Below are 11,113 nucleotides of genomic sequence, written 5' to 3'. Positions count from 1 at the left end.
ATGCTTACTGTGCTGCTGTTGGCAAATACACAGAAGCTAAAGTGACAACCCTAAAAACAAAAGGGAGCAGATTCTCCTTGGTATGAACACGGCTCCCATGGGATGCTGCAATGCAGTGGCATCTCAGTCTTTTAACTTCTTAATGGTATGGCTGCCTCAAACCCTCCAGAACTGGAGGTAGTAAGTTCTTAGCATCCATAACAATAATGGCAGCAGCTAGAAGGCCAGCAAGAATTGCCCATTTAATCTCACTCTGTGCTGCCCGTACCCTGCTCGTCCAGGATACTTGACTTTGTGGGGGAAAACAGTTTACTTTTGAGCAGTATCTAGGACACTGGAAACTTGACGCTCATTCAAACAGCATATAATCCAACAAAGGTTAATTATTCCCCACTTCTAAACAGAATCACACACAGAGCCAGACTGGGCTGCCAGGACCCCTCTCTCAGTAGAAAGGAACAAGAGGGAGAGGTACAGAGAGGCAGGTGGTGTATCTGAAATACGCTTTGTGTAGCTTTCCTGTTACACATGCAGGTTTTCCTCTTGCACCTGTTTCCACCACTCAAACACCAAACTATTTAAAGACACCAAGAGGAGAGGGGAGAGGGTGTGGAGGGATGCGATTCATTCTTTGCATTCTCTTCCCCTTCTTTACATGTCCTTGATTTCCCTTTATGGGGCTAGTTTTCAACTTTTTCCTCTTTCAAGGCACTGCAAATTTGTGGCTGGAGAGCTGGGAAAATTTGCATTTAAAGGGTTTTAATAAATTAAAAGCCCTTGGGGAGTTTTCCAAAGAAACTGAATTCCATTGAATAAAGGGCCAGGTCCTGGGCATCACTTGTGCTGAAATAAAACACAACCTCCAGCAAGGACATCTCATCAGATGAGAGTTAATACTGGTTGAATGTTTACAAAAATCCTTCCCCTTCCTTCAAAAACACATCAATCCTGTTTGGAGTGTTTCTACATCTTAGCAACTAAAACTAAAAAGAGGGGTAGAAAGGCAAAAATGCAAACTTCTAGAAAAGCAGTTACAACTCAGGCTTATTCAATGTGTGGTGTAACAGCTCTTTCTGTATTCTGTGAAGACACTGTGGAACAGCTCGTTTTCTCCCCGTTAACCAGTTCTGCAGCCTTCCCTGTTTGCTGTGCACAGTGACTGTACAGGGCCCTGAAAGAGATCTGCTCCCTTCTGTTACCTGCAACAGCATGGACCAAAGAGAGCACAAACCAACAGCAGCTGCCTATGTCTCCAGATGCAGTTATATTCTTCCACAGAGGAAAACTAAATCAGTACATCAGATACCAAATGCTCACCAGAAAAATTCCACCAATTTATTAGATGTCTTGTCCTTGGTGAGATAGCTTGAGCCAAACAAGTCTGCATATTTAAATACAAAAACCCTTCAGAGTCACAGGAGATTCCAGAAATGCCAGAACCCTGAGCTCCCTTCCCTCAACACAAAGAGAATAATCTCTCCCACCCACTTCTCTGCCCAGGTCTGCACTGCATCCACTGAAGTTTTAGGGTCTCTGGCCCATCTTCTTTAGGGTTCGGTTCAGCTGGAATTAGAGAAAGCAAAGGTCAGAAAAATACATAGTGATTCACATACACTACTGTTCCCCTCAGCAGACTTTATTCAATGCTTCTACTCCTCCAACTCTTTGACAAAGAGAGCAAGTGCAGTGTGTGAAGTAGAAGGGGAACAAGTAAAACTCTCCACCTCTCCAAGACAGCAAAGGAAGACGTGGGGAGAAAAGGGGATGCAAACTTCTAGCACTGGTATCACAACCCTGTATTGCTCAAGTCCCCAAATCTCAGGATTTTGCTGTCTAAGCCTCCAGTGCACAACGGCCTCTGTTGGGAAAGTGGAGCAGTGACAGAATGTCACCTCCTGGCCAAGCACAATGCTGAGGTCATCTGTGCTCCTGGAATCTTTGAGGCTACTTTCTAGAGCCATAGTTATGAGGTTAGAGATATGATTTTGGTTGTATTACTGACAGAAACACCACAATAGTCTAGGGACAATGGAGTCAGTGTCCTTGGACAGTAAAACCCTCTTCCTTTTCCACTGTAGCTCAAATGAGCACTTCTCACAGAAAAACATACCATTCTTCAAAGGCCAGCAGCTGCTGCTTAGAACACCTGCCTTTGCCCAGTGCCTTGCAGAGCAAGGGCTCACCCCAGCAAGGAATCACACAGCTGTCTCACCCAAGCACGGCTACTCCAGGGCCTGCACAGCCCAATGCTTGCTCCATGTTTCTTAGAGAGCTACACAGCTCTGCTGCCCAGGCCTCACCTCCTCAAACTTGTGGATCTGGCGGATGAAGAAATCTCCATAGCGTCGAGCAACCTTTGTGTCTGCAATATGGATCATGTCCTGGGAAGAGAACAGCATGAGGTCAGGAAAAGGACTGTGCTAGCATGGAGACAACAAGAACTGCTAAACATGAGGAGCAAACTAAGGGGCTTCACTCCAGCCCTGGTTCAGCATCACACATATCTAACCTGTGCTAGTACCACAGTAACCACTCAGCTTTCTGTGGGCAGCATTCCCTATACGTTTGCCTGTCATGGGTCCCCAAATCACATTGCATTCACATCTCACATTCTTGCACACTCTGCCTATTTTTGTCTCTCTTTGCAGCAGTTTGACAGTTCCAAGCCCAATTCATGCTTCCCTCTTTCAGCAGCTAAGAGTCACACTATATAACAGGAGTGCTAGGCTGAGACACAGCATGAGACCTTGCAGAAAGAGGTCTGCTCTAAGAGCCAAGAACAAGGGGCAACCTAGTCTCCTTCATAGCAAAAAACCTAATGGTTACTGCTGTCTTCTCTAAAAATGAAGTTCTCCAAGACTCTTTGCTACGCCCACTGCTGCTGGAGCTCCAGTGGCGATATGGTGACATGTCCATATACCTCATGTTTAGATTCCTCCTAGCCAGAAACAAATGCTCCTTCAATGAAAAGTGGATCTGTAACATGACCAAGAAACATCCCTGCTTCATCAAGTAAAGGAGAGATGTGGGGGACACCTATGAAATTGACAATTCCACCTGCAACACTGGCTCGCTGACAGCACTGTCACTTAATTGTCACCTCCCAGAAAACACTGATAAATAAACAGTTCTCTGTGTCCTGGGGAAGACACTTAGGACCTTTGTTTTTTAGGTATGCCGACTGCCAAAGCTGTCTGTGACATCCCATCAGCCTTTACCCATTGACTCTCCTTTTAAGCAGGACTACAGCTTCACTGTGGGCAGCCAAGCCCCTCACATGGCAAAGGAAGAAGGGATGTTTCACACAGGATGGAGCAAGACCAGGTGCTGCCAATTCCACAATTTCCTGGATGAAAGAATTTCCTAGCCAGCAAGGGCAGATACCAACCTTGTCAATATAGAAGTCAACCTCAGAGGCGGACTGGAATTCTCCGTCAAGGGCAGATATGCCACTGGTCCATACCAGGTTCTTCATCTTGTGCTTGAAGACGAGCAGCTGGATACGAAACTCCTGCTCTGTCAGGTCTAAGAAGCCAGCCAGCTTCGCCACTGGCATAGTGGTGTAGAGCTTGAGGAAGCTACGGATGGTGGAGAGCTGGGCCTGCTGCTGAACCTCATCAGCAAAGACCTTGAGCTGCTGCAGGAAGGGCTCCTTGTGGTAGTTGGGGTGCACGTTGTCATAATTGGGCACCACAGGGGAAAGGAACTTGGGGCAGGCATAACTGAAGAGCTCCTCATAGACCTGTGCGTCGCCCTTCTGCATGCGCAGCATCTTGTCCCCGTACTTCTCCCGCAGCTGCAGGTGAATGCTCTCATCGATGCGCATGGGGTACATGGTGAGGGCAATGGCCAGCAGCGCATGCATCTGCTCATTCTGCTTGTTGATCTGAGACAGAGAGGAGAACCTGTCAGCCTGACAGTGTGCTCAGGCTCCAGGGTGCTGAAGGGAGCCGGGAGCTGCATTTTCCAGAGACAGACTTTTACCCGAAGCACTGATGGTTCTAATGCTCAAGGGTGACAGCACAATAAGCAGTACCTCTGGGTAAAGCAGACAGATCAAGGCTCTCACCAGTGAAAAAGAGGGCTGGACAAAAGGAAAGTACAGAGTGAATGCATCCAGAGCCATACAGAACTGGGATGGCCAGAAGCAGGTTTGACTGCTTTGGTGCAAAGAAGTGCAGAGAAGGGAAGGCAGATAGTTTAACAGCCATGTTCTGGCAAGGGATAGTTATCAGGGAGGTCAGTGAAGCAAAAACTGTGAAGGAAGATTTATCTGAGTGTGTAATGAAACAGACAGCTGTGTGGCTGAAAGAGACATATCAAATTTTTGAAGTGTCACAGAATTAAGACTGGCAGGATTTGGCTACACAGAGTTAAAAATAAATCATGAGGATGAAAAGAAGACAGCAGCAGCAGGTAGTAAAACAGGCACCAGAGACAGCTTAGGTGGAAGGAGAAAGGAACTTCTGTTACAGCCATATCTGTGAACGATTATCAGATAATGGAAATATATCTGACAATGGTAGCAACCTGAAGTGCAGAACTGGACTAAGAACATGACTCAGTCTGAAGAAGTGTCAACAAGAAAATCATTAGCAGCTGATATTCAGTAACAACCTCGTCTAGGGGGAGAGTGCAAACGGAGCTGGGGTAACAGTGTGGGGAACAAGCAAAGTAACTACTAACACAGCTAAGAGGAAATATTGCCACAAATGGCAAAGGAGTTCAAAGGATCCCTAGTCACCACTGCCAGCAAAATAAGGCTGGACTATTCAACGTAGGCTATCAGGTGCTGGAGGAGGGGCAGGAAAGAAGAGCTTTTCTTTTGGGAAGTCTAGTATATTCTATCTCTTACCATCTCATACTTGTAGGTCGTCCTCTGAAACATGCTCTTGGTCCTCTGGATGTAGAGCAGGATGTTGGCAAAGACACGGATGGCATCCTGGTAACGCCGCATCATAAGGTATGCAAAGCCCACGTAGTAATAGGTGGTCACCTGGCACTCGGGCACCCGGGAGTACATGCTCTGAGAAGGAAGAATCAACGTGCAATGTTAGAGGGGAGACAACAATCCAAACAACTCATTACCCAGAACGCAGCCACCTCTGCTTTCACTCCCTTCCCAAATATAGAAAAGAGAGGGTTAATTCAGGATACCTCACCTCCCACCCATCCCCGCAGCAGCTTCCTCATTGTTAATTAGATCATCCCATTTCCTATGTTTTCCAGTTTCAGCTTCCTGCAAGCAGAGAACTCATGCAGTGTGCCTAATATTGGTCTGCTCAGTTCCCTTTCCCCCTGTTTCATTCCACATCCTGTGCCAGACAGCACATAAATAGATCTGTGCCAAATATTGGGCCAAGCCCATGTTGCTGCTGGACTTCAGTTAGCCACAAGCAGCACCCAATTCTAGGGCAAAACCACACAAGGTGGGAACAGGCATGGTGAGAACAAAAGCCAAAAATACAAGAATGAGCCATTGACAAAGACAGGAACAGTGTGTTCAGCTAGTTACCACTGTTACTGCTTACATTTCCAATGATATTCCCTGTAACAACACTGCCTTCCCAACACAGCAAACGCCCTAAAAAACTAGGCAATTGTGCTGCAACAGCATCAGGCATTATCATATGGCTTGATTTAATGCCAAAGCTCCAGCTGAGCCCAACTACAAACTCCTGACAACTACAGCAGATACAAACAGTATCCTCAGCTGGAAGATTCATTATGGCAATCTTTCACCAGTGTGTTTGAATAGAGGCATTTGGAAGACTGCGAGAGAGGGCTTAGAACATGTTGTACTACCTTCTTGTTGAGCTCGATGTTCTCCAGCACCTTGATGGCTTGGTAGTAATCTCCCAGCAGAGAGTGCAGACGCAGTAGCCCAACCAGGCTGAAATAGCCCAGCATCTTGTAGAGGGAGTGGCGACCATATTCACCAGCCACGCTTTCAGGGTCACCTAGGAAAATAAGGAACCACGCTGACACCCTCCAAGAAAGCAAGCTTGCCTTTCAGCACCTCTATGTTTACATGCAAAAGGAACGAGGCCTCAAATGTATCACCAGAACTTCTCAGCCAATCCAACCCTTGATAATGGGTTTGATCCAGCTCCCAACCAAGTTAACTGAGTTTGGTCAAATCAAAGCAAGGCAGCACAGACACCACCAGTGCTGCTTGGCACCACCCAGCTAGCTCACCTCCACTTGTATAGACCTCCAGCTGTCGGTTGATGTTGGATTTGTCCACCAGAGAGTGCAGCACATTAAGGACACTGTGGACGTTCCAGATCTTGGGGTTGGAGCGAAGGAAGTCGATTTCCTCTTCAGACTTCTTGGCTGTCTTACAGCGGTACTGGCTGAAAGACTGGAACTACAGGAAAAAGCAGAGATTCAGTGATGAACAGCTTGTTTGCAGATGCTCAGCTGAGTGCACTAAGCTTACAAGTTGCTCACACAAATGCAATACAATGAAGTAAAAGTTGCATGAAAAAAATAAAACAAAAGTTTCATCTGAGATCACCTGGAAATAAAAATGGTGAATTATATCACTTTTAAAGCATGTAGGGAAAAATGATACAGTACTAAGGGGAAAGGCCAGAAAACAGCTTGAAGCAGAGAAATATCTCTTAGACAATTAGGACAGGCAACTAAACACAAATTTGCTGTCTGAACAGGTAGCAAAGAGAATGACCAAATCAGAAGATGAGTCTGCATACACACATCTTTTTTCTATATATGCACATATCCCTTTTTTCATCGTTAAGCTTGACAAGACAGCATTTGAGGAATTACAGGCAGCTCTGTTGTAAAAAGTTACAGATAAAAGAATCTACAGAGAAAAAACAACAGCATTTGAGATCTGTACTGCTGCACTCAGAAAAATAAGTGTAAAAATATTTCCTAATGTTAAGATCTTAGACCAGAGCTTATTTCAAAGCAGGTCATCAATCTCTCAGTGCAAGCATAAAGGCCCAACTGACTAAGAAACACAAAACTTGTGTTCTGAAACAGAAATATCCACAAAAGTTCAGGACTCCCTAAAGAGCTCAACGAAGTTTTTTTTTACGTGCAGTGGTATCCTCACTATGAAAATCACAGCAAGAAAAGAGATGGAAAATTCATACAACTAATAAAGACAAAGTCACCCCAAAATGGTCTAGACTTATAGCCACATACCTGGTATATGAATTCATCAATGATATCCCAGAGCCACTGGTTGGGCAGTTCCAGGGGAGCAGGGCCATCAGCATCTGCAGAAGAAAAGATGAGAAGCTCAATACCTTGAGCAAGAACAGTGGCAGAACTGGAGGAGTAGACAAATTAAAGAACACAAGAATTTCCCTGAAATGGGAGATGCAGCAGTAGATGAATGAAGCTTCCAGCAGGGCTGTGATATGTAGCTTCTACTACCTCAGCTGCCTTCACTTTCAAAGACTATGAACATGCACAGGGTTAATCTCTAAAGTGTGACGGCTCTGCAGCAGCAATTCTCAGAAGCTGTACACAGACTGTAGGGGTTTATCCCAACTGATCTAATCTCCACAAAAAGCCTGGCAGGGAGTCACAAACACTAAAATTTGCTCCAAGGGGAGTCAACAACAGTAAACAGTTGTGAAAACACTGCAAGTTCCTTTAGCTTAATTTTTCTTTAGCTTCATTTTAATTTTTAATAAAAGTAGATCAAGCAGTTCTCAGGAAGACAGAAAGCTAAATAAGTTTTATTCTTTACAGTGTTTCAGAAAGCACTGGGAACTATTTCTGCTTTTTATGTTTTTAAATTCATGGATGCAAACTGCTCTTCATTCAGCAGACTCAAACATACAGAAAGCTCGTAGACTACTTCTCCCTCTGCGATCTATACACAAACATGTTGCAGTTCTTCTGACCCTTTCTCCAGCTCCACCCTCTCCATCCACTCTCCCTCTCCAAAAATAACAAACTAGACATGGATTGCAGCAACTCACTGAGGATGTAGTTGAAGAGATTGCAGTAGTTGTAGTAGGATTCAAATCTCTGCTCCAGTGTGGGCCCCCCCTGCAATGAGAAGTCAGCACAGTCTGCTTTGTTTTGAGCACCAAAGAGGGAAGTTCATGGGCAACAGCATACAAAGGACACTGAATAGTCACAGCAGTGGAGGGTCTCTTTCAGAAGTGTTAAAGCCAGTATTCAACTAGGACATCCACCAGCATCACCCAGAAAGCCTGAAATTGTATCACTGTTGTCCCATAGAGCAGGGCTGACTTTTCCTGTACAGGCAGCTTCTCCCAGGACAATCGAGCAGTCAAAATTCCTGTGAATATTGTGCATTAACCTTCCCTCTTCCCCTCTCTGCTGCCCAGACTTAAGAACTTCCTATACCTTCACCAGCGTTCCTTCCTTCTCCCTTTATGAGAGGCCTTAATAAATCAACGATTCTGTTTCTGGACAGCATTTCTTAACACTTTGACCTACTGGTAAGGAATCACTCTCTTCCTAGAGTTATCTCTCTTGTTCAGCCTGGAGACACTGAGTCTGAGAACCACTAACAGCACAGTTTGAGAAACCAGTTTCTCCTGCTAAAGCCTTGGATTAACACAGCACTTTTTAAAGTGCTCATTTCTCCACCCTCTGGTCCATAGTAAAATTGCAGTTATTACTTATATGCCCCGTAAGTCATGTGTCTGTTCCTTAAAAAACCAAGTACTGCGATTTTCTCACTGACTTTAAAGCAGATTAAATAAAAAAAACCTGAGGGATTTGTTTTGTTTCACAGAGCATTATTCCTTCCACTTCCTCCTTCTGTATCCTTTATGGTATCCATACTTCCCTCTTTGCAAAGCACTCTGACCCCATGAGGGGTTTTTAATCACAAATAATGCACCTTCCTCTTGTGAAACTCCCCTCATCCACCTGCTCATCTGAAGAACAAAGAGTCACGAAGAAACACACAAAAAAAGCAATTAAAATGTAAATTCAATTAACTCCCAAACCCTCCTTCTTCCCTAACTCACTAACTAACTCACTGAGCAGCACTGAATGTCAGTAACAAACAGCTTCTTGAAAACTCAGATCTGTCTTCCGATTCATTTGAGCTATCAGGGAACCCTGCACACTCATTATAACCAAGCCTGAAGAGACAGCTAATGAGCCTCAGACAAACAGTCAAGTCTTTCTTGCTTTTCAGCAATCAGTGAATCCTCACCAAACTAACAAAAGGCAAGAATTCTAAGTTTCCCTAGAAGCAATGTGACTTAAGGCTCACAAACCCATAAATCCTGTCTTGAAAAACTGTGGGACCACTGAAACTGTGGTGGCAGCAAGATCTGGCAAGTTTGCTGGCACAAAGAAACCAGCATTCAACCCACAGGAAGACAAAGGGCCAACACTCACGCTGACTTTGGCGTAGATGTGCCTGTAGTACAGCTCCTTGTATAGGATGAGGAAAACAGCATCTGGAAAAGATGACAGAAGGGGACATGAGCAAGCCACAAGGCCTATTAGCCTCCTGCCACAATCATAAAGGGAAGCACTTAAGGATACTTCGCAGTTTGACTCCTTGCCAGGCACCTGCTGAAGTTGCTGCCAGAGTGGACAAAGACAACTGACTCAGGCAGCAGCAACGCTGTGCACCTGCTCACTCACGCATCAGAAGGACTTAGTTCCTTCTCTTTCCAACAACCAAAGAAAAAGACTTACCGTTCCCAACCTGAGGGGCAATGGCCTCAGCCTCTGGCCATGGGGTGTTCTTAAAAAACCTTTCTGTCAGTTTTGTCCAGCTGAAAGACAAGCACACGTGGTATGAAAAACCACTTTTCAGTATGACAGTGATGGAGTTAGAGATGACAACAGAGGCGCCTTGGGTTTGATGAAGGCTGAGCACCACCACTACCCCCTGTAACTCCAGTGTTGAGGCAAAGAACAAGAACTGCAAACTAAGCAGTTAGTCTTCAGTTTATCCCTCAGTCACGGAACAGCCGTGCATGTTACTTTGTTACTTCCACATTTTCTTTATGGCAAGGTGACACAGCTACAAGCAGGAGTGGAAGAGTATCTGTAAGGAACACACACAAAAGTTACACCTCACAGCTTTCTGCAAACTGCCTGGCTAGTATGACTGAGGTCCCTTTTTGTAGCCTCCATACCTGTTAGGCCAGGGCTGATATTCTTCTTCAGAAGGGTCACAACTCACCTATACTTATGTTAGTCTAACAGGCTGGAAATATCTGGGGTTTTTTCCCCCCAGTAACCAAACCAAACCTATTTTAGAGAAAGCCCAAGTTTGGAACAACAGAGGTAGCAGCAAGATTTGGCAAGCCTTTCCTTTTAAGGGCAGGGTGCACTTTCATCCCAGTTTAAACAGTGATTCCCACTTGCAGGGAGGACGGTGTTGTACCTGTTCTCATAAATGTCCTGGATCTCGTACACCTTCTGGTCAATAACATCACTGGAAACTCGGCTGGCCTGGAGCTCGTACACCTTCTGGTCAATGAGATCTGACACCGTCTTGTGAAAATACTGAATGAAGTTTTTGATCACTTCGGGGATCACTTGGTAGGTCTGCTGCTCGTACTGGCGCTCGTAGGCCAGGTCTTGCTTCGGGTCTCCTGCGGGGAAGGTGGAGCAGTGAAGCAGCCGCCGCACGGCCTGGCCCGGCCCCACAGACCCAGCCGGGCGCCGGAGCCCCCGCGGAGGCGCGGCCCAGGCCAGCACTCACCCGTGTGCATGTCATAGTCGTTGGAGTACGCGTAGGGGTCGTAGGCGGCCTGTGGGAAGAGGGCGGCAGTGAGTGCCCGCGAACAGCCCGACCGCACCCCCCACGCCCCCTGCCCCCAGCCCGCACCTCGTTGTCGTAGTCCTCCCCCGGGTAGGCCATGGCGGCGGCGGCGCGGCGCGGAAAGGACTCCAGCCGGAAACGCGGGCCTGCGGCGCGCACTGGGGCGGGGCTCGGAGCGGCTGGCTGATCACTTCCATTGGTTAAAGCAACTGTCCGTCTTCAGCTCCCTGAGCCGCCATGGGTTGCCTGTGGTCCGTCCCTCCCTCTGATAGGAGAACGCGCCTGCCCCTCAGGCTTTCCTGGTCACCGCCTCTCTCCTCGTCTTCCTCCTTGCCTGCGCCCTCCCCATTGGCTGCACGC

At 46.4% G+C, this 11,113-nt stretch overlaps 1 protein-coding gene across 1 annotated transcript; it reads right to left on the bottom strand.

The window, feature by feature from the left end:
• Nucleotides 1-1,321: 1,321 nt before the first annotated feature.
• On the bottom strand, nt 1,322-10,952 carry EIF3L (eukaryotic translation initiation factor 3 subunit L). The gene is made up of 13 exons (XM_064655061.1): nt 10,820-10,952; nt 10,694-10,742; nt 10,373-10,583; nt 9,676-9,755; nt 9,370-9,431; nt 7,965-8,034; nt 7,177-7,250; nt 6,199-6,370; nt 5,806-5,960; nt 4,856-5,026; nt 3,389-3,886; nt 2,301-2,381; nt 1,322-1,563 (listed from the first exon to the last, which is right to left on the bottom strand). The coding sequence occupies exons 1-13, from the start codon at nt 10,850-10,852 to the stop codon at nt 1,525-1,527; spliced, it is 1,695 nt and encodes a 564-aa protein (XP_064511131.1). The 5' UTR covers nt 10,853-10,952; the 3' UTR covers nt 1,322-1,524.
• Between the last annotated feature and the right edge of the window lie 161 nt (nt 10,953-11,113).

This window comes from Pseudopipra pipra, chromosome 5 (assembly GCF_036250125.1).
Source record: "Pseudopipra pipra isolate bDixPip1 chromosome 5, bDixPip1.hap1, whole genome shotgun sequence".
Taxonomy (NCBI): domain Eukaryota; kingdom Metazoa; phylum Chordata; class Aves; order Passeriformes; family Pipridae; genus Pseudopipra; species Pseudopipra pipra.
Note: the sequence above shows the minus strand (reverse complement) of the source record. Positions and strands in the feature narration are given on the sequence as shown.

What these genes read in the sequence shown, in the direction of transcription:
- EIF3L (XM_064655061.1), bottom strand. Translation starts at nt 10,852, where the DNA reads ATGGCCTACCCGGGGGAGGACTACGACAACGAG. An exon ending in CGACTATGACATGCACACGG is followed by an intron (nt 10,584 to 10,693) that starts GTGAGTGCTGGC and finishes CCTTCCCCGCAG; the next exon opens with GAGACCCGAAGCAAGACCTG. An exon ending in TGCCCCTCAGGTTGGGAACG is followed by an intron (nt 9,432 to 9,675) that starts GTAAGTCTTTTT and finishes CATCTTTTCCAG; the next exon opens with ATGCTGTTTTCCTCATCCTA.